The sequence below is a fragment of the Pavona decussata genome, unplaced genomic scaffold (assembly GCF_977016875.1).
Source record: "Pavona decussata unplaced genomic scaffold, jaPavDecu1.1 SCAFFOLD_87, whole genome shotgun sequence".
Lineage (NCBI taxonomy): Eukaryota > Metazoa > Cnidaria > Anthozoa > Scleractinia > Agariciidae > Pavona > Pavona decussata.
In genome coordinates this window covers 4,225,001-4,247,500 of record NW_028145504.1, presented here as the reverse complement: position 1 = coordinate 4,247,500, position 22,500 = coordinate 4,225,001, and the positions used below count along the sequence as shown (strand labels likewise).

At 39.1% G+C, this 22,500-nt stretch overlaps 3 protein-coding genes across 4 annotated transcripts in view; 1 reads left to right on the top strand and 2 right to left on the bottom strand.

Moving 5' to 3' along the window:
* The first annotated feature begins 10,269 nt into the window (after positions 1-10,269).
* On the top strand, positions 10,270-13,425 carry LOC146474885 (uncharacterized). The gene is made up of 3 exons (XM_085116681.1): positions 10,270-10,599; positions 10,730-10,975; positions 11,622-13,425. The coding sequence occupies exons 1-3, from the start codon at positions 10,352-10,354 to the stop codon at positions 11,749-11,751; spliced, it is 624 nt and encodes a 207-aa protein (XP_084972807.1). The 5' UTR covers positions 10,270-10,351; the 3' UTR covers positions 11,752-13,425.
* On the bottom strand, positions 12,568-17,823 carry LOC146474884 (uncharacterized). Of its 2 annotated transcripts, XM_085116661.1 has the most exons (8): positions 17,768-17,807; positions 17,016-17,242; positions 16,210-16,759; positions 15,184-15,619; positions 14,283-14,454; positions 13,776-13,924; positions 13,445-13,618; positions 12,568-12,703 (listed from the first exon to the last, which is right to left on the bottom strand). In XM_085116661.1, exons 3-7 carry the CDS (start codon positions 16,702-16,704, stop codon positions 13,494-13,496), a joined length of 1,377 nt encoding a protein of 458 aa, XP_084972787.1. In that variant the 5' UTR covers positions 16,705-16,759; positions 17,016-17,242; positions 17,768-17,807; the 3' UTR covers positions 12,568-12,703; positions 13,445-13,493. The 2 variants fall into 2 exon arrangements, with proteins under 2 accessions (XP_084972787.1, XP_084972786.1); XM_085116660.1 differs by lacking the exons at positions 12,568-12,703; positions 13,445-13,618 and having other exon boundaries at positions 13,629-13,924; positions 17,768-17,823.
* Positions 17,824-21,847: 4,024 nt separating this feature from the next.
* The window catches only part of LOC146474883 (52 kDa repressor of the inhibitor of the protein kinase-like), a 4,022-nt gene continuing 3,369 nt past the window's right edge, over positions 21,848-22,500 (bottom strand). The window contains exon 3 of the mRNA XM_085116827.1: positions 21,848-22,500. This exon is cut by the window's right edge and continues 1,101 nt beyond it. Coding sequence (XP_084972953.1) covers positions 21,848-22,500 — 653 coding nt within the window.

The following is a 22,500-nucleotide window of genomic DNA, read 5'->3' as shown; positions in this document are numbered from 1 at the left end:
ATTTGAGACATCGATATGTCGTGTTCTCTTTACAGTTCCAACAAGCTAACTGAGACATCATCGAACATCAGAAAACAGCACAGCCCGAGAAGTTTGATACTGTAAACATATGAGTCAAGGGCATGTAATACAGTAAGAAGTTTACATCATGATCATGTTGACCTTTGCTCCTGCAAAACATACCAGCCCGAGTGATTGTTTGCTAAAATAGCAGTTAATGAAGTTGGCAAAAAGTGGACTCTACGTAGTTGGTTCACTTCAACTTGGCGAGATGGAGACAAGTAAGGATGTTCTACGAGTTAAATCGTTCGTGAGAGGGTATCACGAGTACAAAGAATTATGGGAACCTAACATTGGTCAAGAAGCGATGTTAATGCGAGAACCTCAAAACAAATGGGACTCTAATGCAGTCGCAGTGGTAGGTGGTGTTGCAAGTGACACCATGGCGAGGAAGCAAGAATTCTCGAATACGGAACCACTCAAACACCCCAACGAGTTTGAACCCGGACGCGAAGAAGTGGTTGGCCATCTTCCTAAGCTAATGGCACTACACGTGACAAAGTTTTTGAAGAGACCGACAAATTCTGGCAAGGTAACAGTTACAGGGTAAAGAGTAAACCGAGGTGCCGGATATGGCTTAGAGCTTCCCTGCGAATACCTCTTTTACGGTGATAAGTTCTCATGTGAGTGGCTGAAGAAAAAAATAGCCAGGGAAGGATTTGATTGTGAATAGCTGTGCTGTGCTTTGTGCAAGACTCTTGAGTGAACTTTGATCGCGGATGATAATAATCCGGCCGGATATTGGTCTAATCGACAGTTTATTGACAGCTTTATTAACCGACTACTGTACTTTCAAGGACGTAATCCAATACTTTATACTGTCAATTCAGTTCGGTGTCCGCTTAATAGAGGTTTTTAACAATAGAAATTAGCCAAATACAATTTATTTTAGTGTCCGCGTCCGCTTAATAGAGGTGTCCGCCGAATAGGGGTTCGTTATAAAGGGAAATATAAGACGTTAATTTCGGGACCCGGCTTAGTGTCCGCTTAATAGAGGGTGTCCGCTTAATTGGGGGTCCGCTTAATAGAGGTTTCACTGTATTTATGACAGTGTGGGGCTCTCTTTTGGTTTTTTTGTCTCTTTTCGTAAACAACTAGTCACAATTCAAAGTCATGTTCTACTTGAGCATTGATGTGACAGGGAGAAATGACAGTCTGATCACTGTTTTAGCTTAATGAAAAAGCCCTTTTGGAGGGAAGATGCTCCCTTGGAATAGTGCCCGTAAATTCTGGTTTAGGCTTGGTCAGGGGAGCACAGAGAGAGAAAAAAAGTAAAATTTATGACAGTGTGAATTTATTTTCAGTGACCAAAGAACATGGCCTGGTGACAATTAGCCATCTCTATTCCTTCTTGTGATGTCGGCACCGAAATCCACCAACAGTTTTGCAGATTCTATTGTAACATCCCTTATGCACTGATACAATGGAGTGTTTCCAGCTTTAATTGAGCTGTTTAAGCAGAGACCTTCCACCTATCATGCCTTACAGGTCGCAGGGCAAGGTGATGGCTATTGGGAAATTCTTTCTTGGGTAGCCAGTAAGAAAAAAGGAAATGGTAACACATATTTTATTAAAGATATGAGAAGAATACACTTTTTAATTTAAAAGACATGTTTGTTTTGTGAATTATAAGAAAGCCAGAAAGAATTGGTTCTTTGATAATTTTTAAGGCCTAGACTTACTCACTATGTTGATCATCTTGACTGATGCAAACTGATTATATTAGAATTATAACTCCTGGGTTGACTGTCTGAATAAATGTTTGGCCTCGTAAGCCATGTGACTTGCTGTCAACTTGCATACATCTGTCCAGAGATACTTTTTTGGCAGTAAATAAATGTTTGTGGTCCCTCCAGGCTAGAATAAAGATTTCAATAGATAGCACCCTTATGATTGAAAACCAGTGTATTGTTCACTTGATAAAGTCTCTCTTTAAACTAACACTGGACAAAATAAGTAGATAAGCTCCAAAAAAAAAAAAAAATTAAACAGGAACCCTGAAATCTTTTTGGCTATGTTCAAAATTAAGTTGTATTTGAAAAGTCCTTTCAAATTCCAAAAATAATGGTCACTTGTGGTGTACATCGAATATAATATATACATTTTAATACCATAAAAACTCTTTTTTAAGCTACCCTGTTTGATGGTTTCAGATTTCAAAATAGTGCCTTTCTGTCTTTTCTCCTGGTTATAAAATACCAATCATCAGAGCTGCTTAATGCCTGAACTCTGTTTACTAGGGCACCAAAACATTCAACAAGTGTTTGGACTTGATTGGTCAGGATAATATTTTACATTTTCTCTTCTAACAACAGGGTTACTGTAATAGGGCTTTTGGGGTAAATAAAGTAGGAATTACAATTAACAAAACTAAGGGGTGAGTGGAAGATTTGCCTTAAAGTGAAATCTGATCATATGTTCATACAAGGAAGAACAAGGCAATTTGCTAGGAGAATTAAGCAGTCAATCAGATGTCACTTAAGGCTTTTTTCCATGCACCCCTTCAATTAACAGTAACTTATTACTACTAACACAGGGACATTTTTGCACAGTTTAAAACTATGCAGAGAAAGCAGAACTTAGCAAGTGCTCATTTCTATCGATTAATGTTTTTTTTTTTTATGTAAAAATTGTAGCATGTTTATATTGCACTTTTACCCGAAAGCCTAAGCTAAGCACTAATTAAGCCTAATTAAGCACCAAATTGGTGCTTAATTATCTCTTTAAAAACGTTGTTCTCCCATTTTTTTATTTCAATATCCCTTGATACAATATGCTTTCCCCGCAAAGTCATAAAGCGTGCAAAAATACTTGCTATTTACTCAATCTTGTACCCAGAGTCCTCATGCTCTGTGGTCAGTGGGTGCCTGGTGCCCACCTGCTGACCAAAACCCCTGAGGACTCTGGGTACAAGATTGGCAGTTACTTTAAAATTACGTTTACTTTATACCCCCCAGTAATAGTTATTTAACCTCCCCTGAAAGAATTCCCACCTCCCCCCTCCCCCCCACCTCTCCCTCCCCTACCCCTTCTCCCACCCCTACCCCCCCCCCCCCTTCCCCAACTCTTTCCTTACTTTCTTTCTGGGCACTCTCGCCTTCTATGGCCCATTTGGTGGCAAAACCAGCATCCTGAAAACAAAGTTAAAAATATATATACAGTCATTTCAACTAACGTTGTCGGTTCAAAGCATGAAGCTAAAAGACAAGACCGAAAGTTTACGTGGGATTTTTATGAATAAATTCATCAAAATCAGTCATGCCTGGAGAAAACAATAGGTTGTAATTAGCAGTAGAATGACCTGCACGTGCAGGGATGATTTTGATGAAGTTATTCATAAAAAATAATCCCACAAAACATTGCGGTCTTGTCTTTTAGCTTGATTTTAATCTGACAACGTTAATTGAAATAGCTGTATATTAAGATTCAGCTTTCTGCATGTAAACTGAGTAGATAAAATATATGGCTCTTGGATGATCTGGCTTCTAAAATAAACCCACCACCTAATTATTCCCCCAATATACACAAAGACCTGCAGACGTCTAGGTCCCCCTTCCCTTTGCGACTTGTGGGTTGTTTCTTAAATGTGCCACAGAGTTGTTAACAAACAAAGGTTGTAAGACAGGGCCTACAGTTTATCAACCTTATTGTGAAATGGTTATTTAAAAGTTAATTCACTTACTGTAATGTCCATGTTGATGTTCTGTAATTCAGAAATAAAAGACACAGTTGTTATTCATTTTAAGACTGTATGTTGGGAGGGATTTATTTTTAATCACTTCACTTGACTTATAATAAACAACTAATGATTGATTGAAGTCTTGTTACCTTGCTTCGTCTTAGGTTCTTCTTCTTTATTCTTGTCCGTAATAACTGTTCCAATGTCTTCTAAAATAATATTTCAAAAAAAGGTTTTTAATAATGTTCTTTTGAAGGAACTAACAAGAGAAAGGTCAGTGGGTATATGCAGAATATCCAGATTCTCTCCTGGTGCCTACCCGCTGACCAAAAACCCTAAGGACTCTGGGTACAAGATTGGCAGTTACTTAAAAAGATTCACAGAGTGAAGTGTTTTTACCTTGCTTCGTCTTAGGTTCTTCTTCTTTATTCTTGTCCGTAATAACTGTTCCAATGTCTTCTAAAATAATATTTCAAAAAAAGGTTTTTAATAATGTTCTTTTGAAGGTTTAACTGTACATATGAGGAACTAACAAGAGAAAGGTCGGTGGGTATATGCAGAATACCCAGATTCTCTCCTGGTGCCCACCCGCTGACCAAAAACCCTAAGGACTCTGGGTACAAGATTGGCAGTTACTTAAAAAGATTCACAGAGTGAAGTGTTTTTACCTTGCTTCTTCTTAGGTTCTTCTTCTTTATTCTTGTCCGTAATAACTGTTCCAATGTCTTCTAAAATAATATTAAAAGAAAGGTTTTTAATAATGTTCTTTTGAAGGTTTAACTGTACATATGAGGAACTAACGAGAGAAAGGTCAAAGATGATCGTTTTACAGAAAAATGACTTATTTATTCTGCATTTTTTTTATAAGCTAGTGATCAGTATTCTTACCAGCAGCGCTCTCTTCTAATTCCAGTTTTGCTACAGAAAAAAAGAAATGAAACAAAGAAATGAAAAAAACTTACTGAACAATTGGGATACTGCGTTAATTTTTATTCAGGAAAATGCGCTCGCGGAGATCTAGAAATGTTTGCTTTAATACTCAGAAAAAAATAATCCCATACCTTTCTTGGGATCACCCTGTTTATCCCTAGAGAGAAAACAAATTTTTAGCTCAAGAGAAATGAAAACTTAACCATTAGGAAGTTCAAATTAGTTTAAACTTACATTTCACCTTGCTCGCCGTTCACCACGGTCATGCGACATTCGATGAAAATTCCCGCCCTTCCTTATAACTGGGTAGCAGTTTTCCCCGCGACACTAGTCCCAGGCCTTATGTATTTTCAAGATGGTGGCTAGTGTGATTTTGCTGTGCAGAACTAGGCTCGACGTTTAGCGCTTATTTACCAGTATCAGGCTACACCTGCCCAAAGAATATATTCTGATCACTTTGCAGACCTAAATTACAGATCGAATTCCACGATTGTGCAGAAAATGGGTCAAGGTAAAGTATCAAGCTACTATAGTTTAAGAAACGTCAGAAATTATCACGTGGTCTTGTTTATCTTTCATGTTTTCCAGTTTCTTACTAAAACAGAGTACTTTTGGATTAGCATTAATGGGCAGAATTATTCTGCACTAGTTTCATCCAGGTACAAACGCGAATCATATGTTTTTCTTAGTCAAGCTTTTGTTGGTTGATGAAGCCTCAGACCTGAACTTTTTAATTCTCATTTGGTAGTTTTCAAGCAGAGGGGTTTGTTTTAAAAAAATTTAACATCAAACAAAATAAATTCTACGAATGCGTTTGTACATAAGTTTTTTGTAAGACCTCAGAGTGTATCTATTGACTTATTCCAAAACTGAGATTTGAGCAGGTTCTCCTGCACTCACCATTATTATCATTATCATTATCATTGCCATAATAATTATCATCATTAAAAAATGGATCATTGTATAATGCAATTCCAGGGATTTGATTGGCTTAGCGGTCATGGTATATGAGCTATTTTACCATGCTCAAGGATAGGGATCATTAAAATGGTCTTCTGGTTGTTCTTGCTAAGCAAAACCAGCCATAATTTACAATATTTCTTGATTGTTTTTAATAAAACAATTATTCCACTTGCGTTTGTTGGATATAAGATGATTAAAGCCAACTCGGCGCTTCGCCCCTCGTTGGGTATCTATCATCTCATATCCAACGCGTGCTCGTGGAATAATTGTTAATTATCATTGTTATAGACTGACAGTTTTCCCTCCTAACTTGAACTGGCTGGGGACAGTCGAAATGCTCAGTGAATGAACACTTAGGTGGAGTTAAAAAATGTCAGTATTTGCAGAAGATTCTATGTGAGTGAAAATCTTGTTCTCTCTTCACCTTTCAAAGTTGAACATAGAACCCTTCATTTCACACACTTCCTGTCAAATCTTTAAAAAGATTTCCAGACAGTTATGTAATTAAACCGAGCAAAACAGCTCTTTTGCCAAATCTCAGACAGAGATTTCCAGGCAGTTAACAGAACAATACAGCTCTATTTACATCTGAATAATACTGACAATACCATCAAACAGACAGGCAAGGAGTCCAATCACTTAAATGGTCAATGAGCGGATGGCCTGTTTAGCATCTCTTAGTGTGGCTTCACATTGTTGCAGTGCCTCTCTGATACGTCCCAACTGCTGATCTGAAAAAATTGCTCTCCAGTATGAGACATCATCTGTATAGCAAACTAACAGTTCCTCATTTGCCTGGATAGCCCTCTTCGCCTTCAGCCAAACATCACTCTTTCGTTTTGCAAACACCCAGTTAACTCGTTGATTTATTAACCTGGCAAACTTTGATTTTACCAAGGCAAAGGGGAAGGTGCCATTGTTTGCAATTCTTCCCAGACCTGTTTCGTACTGATTTTCTGCAACATCCAAATCCAATGGAAATCCAGGCCCTTCAACAGTAATCAGATAATCACCCGACCGGTTGCTGTTGTGACGACGTATGACGGCTGTCGGTGCGTAGGAGCAAATGAAAGTACCAGCTGGAATTGGCTTCACTGTAAACAACCCATCACCTGTTGATTGCCCGCCAATTCCAACGTCTCTTCACCTGGAGGTGTCCTTCTGCCGTAGATTGAGGCGAATTTTGCTTCCTTGGGCAGGTCCTGTAAAAAGAAACAAAGGGATCGTTACATAAGATCGTTTTTTTTTTTTGGCTTGATCATTAATATTCCTCAAGTAACGGGCGTTATGCAACGCGCAAAAATATACCTGTGTTAGTAGGCTCAACCCATAGGAAACCCGAGTATTTCGAGATGTGCAGAATGTATGCGCAGTCACAAATTAAAAGTACACACTGTCCTTAACTCTAGTGCCTAGATTTTACTGATAATGGATACGACTGAATTTTATTGGATGGACTAAACCACTTTCTTGTTTTCATTTTTAGGGAAAAAAGGAGCTCCTGTGTTAATGTCAGGTTATACCTGTCCAGCTTAATGTAACATCTGTACGGAGGACTGCTGGCTTGATGAGTTGATATCAAATGTTGATTTACTTTCTGCCTAGTAAAAGAATAGACCTGCTTCTTCAAAGCCCTTTCCTGCCAAGGGAACTTCCCAACTAGGTGGCCTCCTTCCATAACCCAATCAGGATAACCTGCTAGTCGCAACTGGTCAAGATCAACAGAGGCGAAGTGCGACAAGACCTCATCCTTGGAGCTGTCGATTTCAGTTCCAATGATATGGTTTCTGGTCAAACCACAGTACAAAGGTCCAATGTGGTTTTCTCTCGCTATCCTTTGGGGTCTCTGCATTCTGTTATCTTGGCAATACCTGGTGAACACGTGACAATGTCCGCTTACAACGAGTAAGACATTCAGACTGAGATAGAAGGGCCTATCTTCGCTTGCAAGCCTGGGATCAAAGGAAGACATTAAAACCGCTCTTCCGGCCACGTCGAGACTTTCGCAATTTCGGACGATTGCATCTAGAAAACGCAGCTCGCTGTCTAACGGAACTGCCAAGAACTCAAACCAGAATTCTTTTAGGGGCCTGTCATAGAAATCCTTGGGCTCGGGTATTCCCTCTTGTGGCATCTGATAGCACAACTGTGCTCTCCCCTTACGCACAAACAAGTCTAAGAAAAATTGAACTCCAAGTAACGACAAGTGCCCCTTAAACTGTTCCAAAACCTCACCCGTGTCTTGATTCCTGATATAATGAACAGCAAACAGTTCCGGTGCGTCAATGCGGTTTAATCTCGTGTACGTTGCGTTTCGCAAAGGACTTTCGCTATCAGGATCTACCCCTAATATAAGCCCATCACCATCATTCACGACCACAGTGTTAATGTCAAGGGGTGGCGAAAGATTCAATTGACCTCGTTCTGGTATAGAAGTATCGTATGCACTTCCCTCTAGACTTGCAGTGTGCAGATCTTCGCTGACTCGACATTCCCTCAGTATCTCGTCTGGAACCGTCTTTAAAGCCTTGTTTACTTCCCAACTAGCAAGGTGGCTCACAGGCTCGTTCGAGAACGCAAGAATTGGGAACTGTTGTAGATTTCGGTGTACGGCCATTGACTCAGTCAAGGAAGACGCTGACACGCCAACGTTCGCCTTTTGATCCAACACTTCCGCTATTTGAGGCTTTCTTCTAAAATTCTGGGAATCTGGAAGATCTTCATTTTGTTCCCTCAATGGTTGCTCTTTCATTGCCGTCCAGAGAGGTTTTCCCACCTCTGCTGTTTGTTGCAGTGTGAGCTGAAATTTTTGCTGGATGGCTAATCGTAACTTGTTGACAACCTACGCAAAAAGAAAATATTGCGTATTTATTAATCGTGGAACAAGAAAAGCAACAAGACGTCATTTTCTGATGGCGCATTTTTACTACAACTACCAGAATTCATTTCGTTTTCCTTTTCAAATTCAAATTTTGTAATCCCAGTGGACAGCAAAGAACAATAGCTCTAATTAGCACGAGAAAACAAAAACCAAAAGGATTCTGGTATTTGTAGTAAAATGACGCCACAGTGAAAATGTCCTATTGTATGTTAATTTTTTTTTCAAGCATTGATCCAATTTAAATGTTTTTAGACGTAAACTTAAGACTCATCTTTTTTCGGATTATTTTAAACAAATATGATTTTTTTTTTTAAACTTTGTAAAGCGCTTAGAACAGAACTGGATAAGCGCTATATAAGTAGTTATTATTATTATTATTATTATCATTATGCAATAGGGAACCAAGAGAACGCTTCAAAAAAGGGTCAAATGTATGAAAAAAAATGGCTTTTAAAGGTTTCTGCACTGTCTTCTGGGCAAAAAACAAAGAAACAAACAAAGAATCAGAAACGTAATAAATTTGTCTTACCCCTGGTTCCTCTACGCCATCCACGTCGTTTGCATTAATCTCTGCGACATATCGAGCCAACTCTCTAGCCTCGCCGTTGGAAAATCGAATGACTCTATCCGGTGACTCCCCAGCATTAAATCCACAGCCACTGAGATATTGGAGCAAAGACTTTGCCTTTTCCGGCTCGCTTCTGCACGCACGAAGTTGTGCTAACAGGTACTTCAAGTCTCTGTTTGCATTATCATTCACAACGACGTTTGCACGGTCGATCTCTTGTTGTTCATCATCAGCGGAAGGCAGTTGGTTGTTGGGAATTTGTCTAGAAGGATTTCGACCGCTCAATTTCCTTTTAACCCTCCTAGTGCGCCGCCTAACTAGCTTCCTCTTGGCTCGTTCATTCCCAGCACTCGAAGAATGGCCAACAATCTGGTCGTTAGTATCGAGACCGCCATCCTCGTCGTCGTCATCATCATCATCATCGTCATTATCATCATCATCGTCATTCCCGCCTCTTTGTTCTTTAAAAAAGAAATATGATTTGCGTGATAGTTACTGGTTACACTTACAAATGCCGCTATTAGAAATAATAATCCCCAATTGCTTTGTTTTTTATTGCGAAAATTTATCATGAAACGGACCCTTTGGCCTGCGATAAAGAGTTATCATTAAAGCCTTATTAACATCAAGCTTAATAGCATGTCTATGAAAAACTTGCAAACGTCAAATTAACCTCGTGGTTACAAGTCAACAAGGCGGCAATGGAAGAAGGAAACATCGACGTCGTTGTTAAAATCAAACAAGAACACAAATCTGTAAAACAAGAAATTGCTTGTTTCAGATTAAAGTGACAATTGTTTGAAATAAAGTGTCTTTGCCTTCAATGTCTTCTGTGTAACGTTTTTTTGAAAATGCGAAAATCTGGGTAGGTTGGACGCCGCTAAAAGGAGAAAAAAAGGGATGGCCTTACAAACAGGGGGCGATAAGAGAGGGAACGGGGCTTATAGAGCTTTAAAAGTATTTCAGCGCTTATTTCGCTTATAATGTCATCGAACTTCGAAACAAGTAGACCGTTAAAGATTTTGCGTGCAATTAGTTAGTTTTGTTCGTTCAAAATATCGTTACTTTTTTTTTATCTATTTAATAGTTCCTTCACAGGGAGTTCGTATCGCGTTGAACAATAAAACTGGGCACTGTAAATACAAGTACTTCGAGGTTCCATCCTCATTCAAAATAAAATCGAGGTCGTGACGTCATTGATGTGTATCAGTGCGAAGCGCCTCAACTATTTGCAAGAAAATACGAGTAATTTGACTCAACAATTGCGCTAATGAGTATGGCTGAAAGTGACCTGGAGTATTCGTCTACTTCATCTGAGTACGATATCGAGTCTTCGGAAGGTGTGGAGGAAGACAGAGAAATCGTAACAGACCAAATAACACCGTACGAAGGGGAACTGTTTGCAAGTTCCGATGACAATGGCGACGACCACGAGGACAAGGACGAAGGAGACGAAGATGGGCTAACTCCTGCTTCTTTAGAACGGCGATTTGAAAAAACAGAGCCTCTCCGTTCTTGGTATGCCTATTTTTCATTTCTTTAAGCGGCAAGCTATTATTTTGTTTGGATGAATCGAGCTAAAAACCTGTTTGCACTTGTAAACATATGCACCAGATACACGCACGACTTCCCCTTCTTCAATTTGCAGGTGTACTTGTAACTGCTGCAACGACACCACGCTTGTATCAGTGCGTGAGTTTAGGTGCTGCAGAGAAGTTCTTTGTGCTGTTGGAAAGCTGACATTTGATGGCAGTATTGAACGCATATCCTCTATAACTCAGCATGAAGATTATTTGGCACTAACAAACAATGCAGTGCTCAAGCTGGTGGCACCTTTACTGAGAGACAGTAATGGCAGAGCTTATCGACGGAAAAGTGGCACCGCGGAAAATGAGTAAGTACTTCTTCTATTTATACATGTGCTGAAATTACTCTCAGTTGGCTTCACTTTCGGTGAGGCCAAATTTTAGTTTAAACTGAGACAGAATTAAAAGTATTACTGCATGAAAACAGCTTAGTGCAAATCAACCCCCGAGGAATATGCTACTGCTGTTATCTTTTGGGCACTCTTGCCGTGTCCAATAGATGAATAACCGAGTATTCTCGATGACCTTCACAAAATGTAAGCGATGTTTGACGGAAAGTTGTAAAAAAAAAACAATAACGTTGATCTGTTTGACTCTATGTTATAAATTTTGCATATCTTCTTGTTTGTTCGTTTGTTTTGCCCTGGTACTCAAATGGTTTTTCTTGTATACATGTAGTACTTGTTGTCTGTTGTTCCAAAGGCATAAGACTTTTTAGATTTTGGGCGACCACATTTTGCCGTCTGGCGACTGCAAAAATTTGTTTTAGTCTTGGTGCCTGCTTCCATTACCCTGACTTGTGTAATTGCTTGGTTTAGCTTGCCTGGTGTGGGTAAAAATGGTTTCGGACGGAATTTAACCTTTGCAATATGCTGGATGTTTTCAATCAGCCCTGCTTTTTTATGTATACCTGCAGTGCTTTTCTTTCAATAAAATTTTATTTACTTCATGTAGGTTTCTCAGAGCCACTGCCTACAGAAGGCTTGTTCGCTGGATTTTCGGTTTTTTGGGATGGGATAACAGCAGACCATTGCCAGCATGCATTTACCACAATGTAAGAAGTAGATATGTGACTCATAATTGAACTGGATATGAGCAAGCAGAAGATAGGAATTAGCTGAACTTGCCTGGTAATACACATGCACCAAGCTGATTCAGAGAACTACAGCTGTATGCGACTGTTTGACTTTTGGAAGGTGTCATCAAAAGTTTCATTTGCATTTTTCATCAACTGACTTATTGTCTTAAGTTCATTAGTTACTTTGTAGGTGCTGTCCTATCCTTCATGCAAATAAAATTAAAAATGCCACACATTTTTCCTTACTGCACTGTAGAAAAATAAACAGTGGGAATTTTGTTTTCAGATCAAACATATACTTAGGGTATTTTGTGCTGTATTACCTCTGATTTTATTGTCATCACTATTTTAAAACTGATGGAAACCCAACTGTGGTTTTGTTATGATTATCGATTTTCCCCCAAATTTATATGCTGGACTTCTTTAGGAGTTTTCACTGTCTGGCTAAGTCATGGGTGGTCAGTTTACTTTTAGGTTGATACTCCAGGCAGCAGAACGTTGAGTCATCAGAATTGTAATATAAATCCCTGTTGGTTGTATGGCCTAAAACATAAATGCTGAGCAAGCAATTTCTGTTAAACAACAAAAAAAATCAATGTTTATTTCTTTCATGCCCTTCCTAACTGCTGTAATGGATGCCTAACAAAATACTTGCTGTCTTGAATTTCAAAGAATGATTAAAGTTATACAACAAAATGCAAGATGTAAATATAACTTGTTGCACTGATTATTATGAACAAAAAAAGTTGACATATAGGTGAAATTAAGTTTTCCACAATGTTAATAAGTCACAGGGCAGGTGTCACTGGGCATTGATTTCGAGGATGCCCTCTCATAGGCTGATGGCATTTTCGACAAGCTGGTGCTCTTTTCTTGGCTGGAGGCTCAATGACAGATTTTGAGGCAGTACCAGATACCTGCTGATTTGAAGTAGTCTGGAGGGAGTTTTGTTCTGGCTCTGAAATGCAAAACAAAGCATAAACTTGTTTCAAATTAGATATTGACCAGAAGGGAAATTAGTTTAGTTTCGGGTTGCATCACAGGTTAGAAAGGGGTTTTAGGAAACCCTAAGCAATTTATTATTATCTATCACAAATGCTCCATTTATGGTATTAAGGACAATGCCTTCATGTGCTACTGCGCATAAATTTTGCGCCTATCGAGATACCCGGGCTTCCTATGGGTGGTGCCTACTAATACAGGGATATTTTGACATGGTTTAAAACCATGCAGAGAAAGCAGAATGCCACCAGAAAAAGTAGAACTTAGCAAGTGGTTTTGGTATGCAAAAAGAAAATTGGAGTAAACCATACATTTTTCAGAGATAATAAAGCACCAATTTGAAAAAAAAAATGCCATGCATTGCTTTGTATTTTGCTTCATTTTAGAATAATAAAATAAGAGCAACAATAAATATTAATACCCCAATTTTCTTTTTGGATTTCAATATCTCTTGCTAAGATCTACTTTTCCTGCATAGTCATAAACCATGCTAAAAAATATTTGGTATTAGTAGGCACCATCCTAAAACAATATGAAACAACTTTGTACTAAGTGGAAAAACTGTTCAAAGTTTACAAGAGAACTTCTTCCTTAAGGCACAAAATAATGATAAAAAATCTGAATGGAGGAGATGTACCACTTAGTGACAGTTTGACCTTCATAAAAATATTATGGATTATGATATTGGCATCTCTACCTGATGGAAACAACTCAGTCCTAGCTCTTTTCCTAGCTTGTTTGTTTTGTTATGGCCTCATCCTTGCCCAGCCGTTCATTGGAGCTGGAACCTTTTCTTCGTACTTTTTCGCCATGGCAGAAGGGACAGTAGAGGGTAGAGTAAAAAGCAGCCTTCGTTTGTCCTCCACATAGCCTTCAAAACAAAGATTATTTATAGTTACGTTTTTTTTTTATCCAGTGATTACAAAGAACTAGAACATTGTATGCAATACGGTATGTAAAGCTGTAGTTTAAAAAATTCCAAAAAGGTAATCCAGCAGATAATGTACTTGCACAGTTGCACAACCTACCATATGTGGGAGGAACTGCCACTTCTCGTACCACCTCTTCCCCAAGTTTGAACTTTGGATAGGAAACTTGGTAATAAGGTTTTCCATTCTTGTCAGTTTGTGTTTCTCTCTTAACATTCTCATTGAAGTGAAGGCTCGCAAGTATGTGCCTGTAAGACAAGTTATAAGTTACATGTAATTGGGCAAAAAGTGAACTGTGAAGAATTAGGTCAAACATATGATTGGTTGTCTTTTTAACAGATTTTGGAGCAAAATAAATGAAATGGTCATCCTGCATAAATATTATTATTATTATTATTATTATTATTATTATTATTATTATTATTATTATTATTATTATTATTATAAGATTGCATGTGTCTTAGAACAGGAAACAACAGTTAGTTGTTTCAGGGACCCCTATAATGAACAGTATTCTACACATCTTAGGCACAATGCTATACAGATAAATAAATATTGATCTAATTTACAATGTGAAATAGTAAAAAATGAGGCAGGCAGGCTAACCTGCAAAAGGTGCCAAGCCAAGAGAAGTGGATCATCTTAGGGTGCCAATGGTTAAGAGTTGAATGAAAGCCCTCCAGGCAGCTTGTTTGTGTGTCCCCTGATAGTTTCTTTATGTCACCAAGAATCTGAGTGCTTGTCAGGATGGAAGAGAGCTTGTCATATGCTTTTGTGCCTAAATCATTACAAAGAAAGCATGTTATTCCTATTTTTATTTTTATGTTATTAGCTCTGCCATTATGATACCAAAAAAAAAAATCACAATCAATATGTCGACGTTGGCAGGGACATCGCAACAGCTAAGTAGCCAATTACTGCGGGCCCAATAAAAATATATGTAAAAGAAAGAAAGAAAAACACATCACATGCAGCGCATTATTGGTACATCCAGAAATCTTGTGGAGTTGCATTTCAAACAGATGGTTTTAAACGTTTGAGGGTTGTCCAGATTGTAGTTCATTCTGACAGCACCAGAGTAGTAGTCATACAGGAGAGATTTAGGAGAGATTTAAAACTAGTGAGAAGAGCATTAGCTAAATCCATTTTGCCAGTGAGTAAGTTCCAGATTCTGGTTCTAATAAGAAAATATTTCTGATATCTTGTAGTTCTTGGGGATAAGGAGAGGAAAGCTAGTAGCGGATGCTTGAGTCGTTCTTGCACTTTCGCGCAGGAGGGGAACAATGGAAGGACTAAGGTGGACTAGGTTATGTGTAGCCTTGTAAAAAGGGATGCGAGTCACTAAAGAACTAGATTCCCTTGGAATGTAGATTCCTTTGCTGTAGATTCCTTTGAATTTCTACTCATGAATGTCTCGAGAAGGCAATTTTGTTATAAATATAATAATTTTGCACATTAATTAATAATTAATTGGGTTCAGTGCTGCTAGCAGTAATTATTACTGTACCTATTTTAATCCATTTTCTTGGATTGATCTCTTCGTGGGCACACCCTGTGAACAAGGCATCGGGGTGACCCTTGTGTTTGTTGGCAACATGCCGCATGAAAGATTTCCATTTGGCTAGTATGAGGTTCTCAAAACCTTGCATTGTTGATGTTACACACCAGTAGAGATGATTCTTCACACCTCTCATCCAGTCCTTCAGTAACTCGCATCCCTTTTCCTGGCTGGCCTTGTGTAATTTCTTGCCTATGGATCTTGCCACATGCCAAATGTCAAAAAGATGAGTGGTATGTGGCTGGGACTGCCTGATCCACTTGGCAACTCCTCTGTGGCGATCTGATATAAAAGTGGAAATTGACAATCCCATGCGCTGCAGGAAGGTGAAAGACCGCTTTGCCCCCTCTAGTTCCATGGCCCCACTGCTACCTGTTTCATTTGCCTGTAATATTGATATTAAGGGGAAAAGAAAATGTGAAAAGAAAGACACAGCAGTTTTTAATTGTCTGAATTTATTGTTAGTGTTATATATCCTCAACTCATAATTATTGTCAGAAATTGTCTTTTTTGTTATAGACCTTTCCAAACAGAGTGATCATGAATAATTAACTTATGCCCCAATTACTAATCCTCGGTTTCCTCATATTTGTCATATATAATAGTTGTTGTTGTTAATACATGTAATTGCTGCTGAGATGGTATGTTGAATTACTGTGGTAATTGAATTAATGATAATTTATTAAGGTGTTTTTTTTTTGCCTCCAAACTAATCTAACTTGTATTAATGCCGGGCCCATTTCCTTAGCAATCATGTGCGGATTAATGACAAAAGAAGAAAGTGGCAATTCATCAGTACTGACTGAGGCTCTGAAAAGAAGTAAAATAAATACCAACTCACTTAAAACAATTACACCTCCGGAGAGTAGGATGTTTTAAAGCCTTTACACAGAATGTGAAAAAGCTTTAAACCATGTTCATTCCTTGCTAAAAACATACGAAAATCAAATGTACATAAAACAGGATAAAATTTACCTGTAGAAGCTCAAAATGGTCAATCTTCATAATTGTGGCACAGAACATGGTGTAGGCACCATATTTCGCACTGTGCCCCATGGAATCAAATTGCCCATCGCCGCTCCAAACCACATCTCTTGTTGTCTTTAGCTGGTTTATAAGGGCTGCTCTGTAGATCTCCCAGTGATGCAAAATGACTGGGAACAGAAACTTCTTCTGGTGCACAAAGTAAGTGCGGGTGGTATATGCACAGAGCCCCATATGTCGAAACACTAAGAGGACTTTGCTGATGGATGCACCAGCAAGGAGCACAGCAAAACTTAGAAGGATGTTTCCGGACGGGTACCTCCCCAGGACTGGGTGATATGGCTGGCTCTTCCAGGTAAAAGGATTTCCCAAGCAATGCTTGCAGTGCTGGATAACAGTGACCATGGTTCCATTTTGCTTCATCTCCACCTTCGGGTTAGTTGACTTGCATCGGAAACAGAACATGGAGAACAGGCTGAGCAGCATACTATAGAAAACAAGGAACTTTGGCTCATTTTCCAAAGGCGTGTTCTTCTCGACCCTTTGATAACAAGATATAAAGATAAATTGGAGGATTAGTAACTTCATATATTTTAATTTATAATAATAATAATAAAAATTATAAATGCATTGAACAAGCATTTAATTAATGTATATATTGACAAATGTACGTAGGTCCACACTACTAGGGAAAAACAAGAAAAACAAGTTAGGTGAGAATTATGACCCATACATGAACTTACAGTAATGCATGTCCTGAGACAAGAGACTGATAACCACTTTCATTGGTTTCCTACCTCACTTTGCTTTCTTTGTCATCTTCTTTCTCACTGTTGGAATTAGCATCCTCCTCTAGCGATGCCCAGTTGGGATCAGCTTCATCTGCATCCTCCTCTGTCTCAGTTGAGAACAAAACTTCTTCACTGGATTGCTGATTTTTGAGTCCATTGCTCTTTTCTGAGACTTCATCTTCCTCATCGCATTCTTGATCAGAACTCTCAGTACTGTCATTCACAGTGTTGGCCTACATTAAATATAATGAATAGGAACATACAGTACAGTAAGATATCCATTATAAAACTCAACAAAGATCCTCCAAATATCAAACTACAAGCTTCAAACAAATGAACACTATAAACCGAGAAATTAGTTTTCGAAAACTGAAAAATTCACATGGCTGTGAGGCAAGAATTGCCCCCCAAGCCAAATACATTCCTTGTAAAATCTTGACACTAAAATGTTTAAAGAAAATTGAAGCTTCTACGCTCAGATTTTCAGGACATGCTACGTGTGCCTGGCTCTTTCAACTTCTGAAGACCACTCTATTTCATTACAATGGTAGTTTTGTTATTTACCTTATGCTATGTGCAAAATACCGTATGTAAACAAAGATTCACCCGTAGGCTCACAAAAGACGAAGAATTTTTATTAGATATAGGAACAGTTACATCATAAGCCTTATTAAAAAATAATCAACACCAGGAAGAAAAATTTCAGGGATAAAGAATTGTTGTTAGACTTGGTAACACCTGCTCGCTACTACACTCACATGTTTGAGTTGATCCTTGAGCTCCCGGTTCCGTTTCCTAAGGTAACAATTTTCCTTTTGAAATCGTCTAAGGCTTTTGGACAAGCTAGAACACTTATCACCCGAAGGTGGACTAGGAGGTCTTTCCGCACCGACAGGAGTTTCGATGACACATTGTGGCGTCGGCTCCTGATTTTCTGTCAAAAGTACACCTTCCTGGCTTTGTGTCGGATCACTGCAATCAAGACCCTCTTGATCGATAGCTGCCTCTGGTGACGTAATTGAAACTGAGATGGATGGCGCTGCATTTAAAAGCTCTCTCATTGTCTAAATTAAAAGATTAGTCATAACAGTAAGTCTGAATTAGGGGATTGTGTCATTGTCTCACTGGAAACCGCATTGAATTGAGCGATATTCCAACAAATCAACATTACATTCTACACTCACCATCCTTCGTTCTCGATCGGTCAAAACCGGTCGCTCTTGTTGCTCTATTGCCGCATCTATTGTTGGAACTGAGCCTTTTTTGATATGACGGTTTTTGGATACATTCTCACTTGCGTCTATCAAATCAATTCTTCTCGTAAAGCAATCTGGAGTGAAGTGAACGGAGCAGAGCACCGAAGTCTTTGCAGGCCGAAAGTCAGCGCGGTGTCGACGCACAAAATTAAGCCACTGGTTTCTCAAACCCTTGTCCGTCGGGAACAGATGCATCGAAACACCTGGTGTTGCATTTGTGTTGGTACAACTCCCTCCTCCTGGCCTGCCAGCCGCACAATAATTTCCCGGGAGATGTTTTCTCCGCTTTTCTGCCATGTTGTCCATCGAAATGTGACACACCAATGACGTCACAAAGGAATTTTGGCCGTGCGGGAAAGGTCTGAAATTTTTGTGTCCGAAGTGCATTTTAAAGCCGCGAAAAAAGGCAGATTCATCTCGCGCACAAGCCAAACACAATTGAAAATCAAAGAAGGGGTTTATAAGCTACGTAAAAACCTAACAAAAAATAGTAGTGAAAATTCGCTTCATATGCACTTTAAAGGGGAAGTATCATGGGGTTTAATTTCAGGGGTGAAATAAGACCTTCACTTTACTACAAAACCAGGAACGACTTGTGATTTGTTCTAGCACATTTTCGAGACAAAAATACGAGAACTTGAAAAACATTAGGCTAATATTTTTCAAGTTTCAATCCATTGTGACCTACTCTATCCCTGGCTAGAGGCACTAGTCTGCAGTTTTCTTGCACTGGGGTTATAATTTATAACAAACCTAGACAACTATTTTTTTTGTTTCTGTTGTCAGACAAACATTTTTGGGTTTTGAAATTACATCAAATTTTCGTGATACTTCCCCTTTAAAAGCGTCGATTTTATAATCTTTAAATCCTGCGCAGAATTTCATTCTTGACTGAAACAAAGTTTCTGCCATAGGGGTACACATGTTATTGAACTAGGTGGCTAGTGCCAGAAAGCGTCTAGTCGTGCTTTCAACTTTTCATACATTTCCCTGTATTTTTTCCCGAAAACTACTTTTAGTAGCAATTTAAGGCTGGTTCGCTATACAGACAAATGTATGGAAAGTTCAAAACACGACTGAACGCTTTCTGGCACAGCTACATCACTCCAATGTTTTTTTTAAAATACTTTTCCTGGTGCCAAAAGTTTCCAATTGATGATTTTTTTAGAAGCGATGTTTTATGAAAATTTTATTTGACATCCATACAAACACTGTTATATCAAGCCTGTTAAGGCCTATTATTATAACCATGGAAATGAAACGTTTATCTTCATATGAAAGCTGTACGTTGCACCTGAGAAAGTTTCGGTATAACATAGATCTGTCAATTTTGCTTAGATAATTGACGCTCCCTCTCCCCCCCCCCCTTCCCTTCCCTGACTAACCAAAGCCCAGAGTTTATTGTGATGAGCATAACACCTTTTTCTGTTTGTCAGTTGCAGGCAAGGGAGAGGCAAGACATTCATTCTTTACTCATCCGTGTTATATAAATAACGAGTACTGGTTTGGTGTCATTTTTCCTTCAAACAGTCCAAGGAACCAATCAGAATTTGACGCAAATACGTGCAACTGAGACGCGCTGAAAAATGTTTGCGAGACAGTCACGAGTCTAGGTAACACAGTTATCTATAAAAAAACAGGATGAGTGCCAGATTCGTTTCGAGGATGCTTCCAACTGAAAATGAATCGCTTGAGGCAAATTTTCTGCGATCAAAAATGCAGTGTACTGTGGATACCGCAAGAAAGATGGGTTCTTGGATAAAGTTTGCCATACTGAAGTTAGAAAAATCTTGAAGGTTAATCAACGCGGAGAACTGCAATTCAAATATCCAGTGTGGTAGCGGCACTGTTTTGGGAGAAACTCCCAGACTGAACATTCTATAAATCTGCAAGCGTGAATAAGATCTCTTATAAAAAAAAGTGACCTTCAATTTTTTTTGTTAAATTCAGTATGACAGTGGTTAAGTGAAAGCTTTTTGATGCTGAATGGACAACAAGAAAATCTCCTCTTCAACAAACAGTAACATTTAATACCAACTTCTCATGGTAGTAAAAACTAAAATGCAACACTCTGATTAAATCAATAATACAGTGTCATTTCAAATATTAAACTAGAAATACAGAAAAATAAAGCTGATGTGAAAACGTGATTACTTTTTGTACCGTGTTAATTCTTGTTCCATACAAATAAGGCTCGTAACGGCTTCATACACAAAAGAAAAAGAAACGTTACCACTATATTTAACATTCAGTTCAATTGTTGCTAAATCGTCCAATGCTCTGTTCACACCGATCATAAAACATGTTGAAAGGTACTTTTGTTTAACTAGGCTTGCATTCGATGCCCTCGTAAACTTACATACTGACGTTTACTTCACTTCAATTCTATTGAATGCATGAAGTCCCAGCTACAAATTCCCTTAGATGCAAAATTCAGTCTTACATTTTTCTATCAATAAGCTTGATGTTATTACTCCTAGTTCAACTGGACACGTTTAGTCGGTGTGAGTGGGGCATTGGCAGCTTACATTTTACGTTCCACAATTTTGTACTTGTTACTATCGCTACTTAAGGGTTCCCGCGGGTACCATGTTTTGTGCCTCAAAAACCGCAGTCTATCGGGTGTCTTGTCGGCACTGTTGACGGAATTCAGACCAACCCGGGGGTGGGGATTCAGAAACATGTCATCAGATTCGTTCTCCTCGATGAATGCAAAAACTGAGAATTCATCATCCCAGGCGGGAGGCGGAGGGGGTGGGGTGGATAATTGACCGACTCAAAAGAAAACAAATTAGAACCGCGAGGAGCTGTTTGGAAGATGTTATACGGAGTGAGCTTAGTCCGACAATGGGGACAACAATCTCTCAAGTTGCCAATGGCATACCGGAAACATGAGAGCAGGCAATCCTCGTGGATTCGATACCCACAACAAGGTAATGGTTTAGAAGGGGTGTCCTGAGGGGTATAACAAATGAAGCATTTGGAGGCAAGGAACTTTTCGAGGCGTTCTCGCGCGCGCTCTGAGCGCTTACGGCCACGTGGCATTGCAACAAGGTTAAAGAGAAGCCTCTCTGTCTGGAAGAAATGAGGGGGGAAAAACTCTTAAGAATACGGTGGTGTACATGAGAAAAACTGACAAATAAAAAGATAAATTCTACTGTATATAAGTGTGCGCACAGATTTACTAATTTTCCTTACATTAAGGCACGAGCAGGGTTCCGCTCAAGTTAGTAAGTAAAATCATAATATAATGCGGCACAGATCCTCAAAAATCTCACCCTCCCTGACGAGTAGGTACAGGTTCTAGCAAAGTTCCTGTAACTTTTAAAGCTGCGAAGTTTGCATTTTACGTCGCGATAGCTGCGAAACGTCTTAAATAGGCTATAAAAGCGGGGATGGTCAACACCTTGCAAAAAGTACGCGGCAGTTTCAAAGAACCTTTTTCTGTAGAGCTCGAAAACAAAGATGGGCAGGCTTTCTGACTTCGTAACCTCATCGATTGCCACCAGATTAGCTAGAAAGGTATGGACAACGTTGGGTTTGATTAATAAGTACCCACAGAGCCTCACTAATGAAACTAAATCATCTGCGGACGAGACAGTCTTCTACCGTTTCAGCAGGGTTGTTTGCACGGTTGCGTTGTACTTGACAGGTTCTTGGTTTTTGCACTGTGATGTCCAGCTTCTCGGCAATTTGGCATGCTTTTTGAAACCATTTTGCATGATTCTCTTCTACCTTTTCGCGCACAGAAGATAACGTTTTAACCACATCTTTAATGTCGCTAAAAACGCCCAGTATGTCACTGGATGTGCCTTGCATCTTAACTGTTAGCCCCTTAGTGAACGCTAGAACTGCTTGGCAGACTGTTAAGGTAACAACAAAGTCAAAATTTGCGATAGCGTGGTAATGGCTAACTGCTTTTTTCGTTGAATCTGCATTCCAACTTCTGTCTGCATTTGCTTTCATGGTTTCCAGCGTTGCAACGATGGCTTCATAAAGCTCCAGGAAGACCTCCAAACCATCTATACGCTGAATCCAGCGGGTCTTACAAACATCGAGGAGCTTGTGACGGCGGGATTCGGGACAGACGTCTTTCACTTTCTGGACAAGGAGAGCTTCTTTCTTCGGAGAGTACTCAAAGGATCTGGTTACCTCTCCAACGGTATCAAACATATTTCGCACATTCTGCATCTTGCACGCACTCACAACAGAGAGGTTTAGGCGGTGAGCCATAC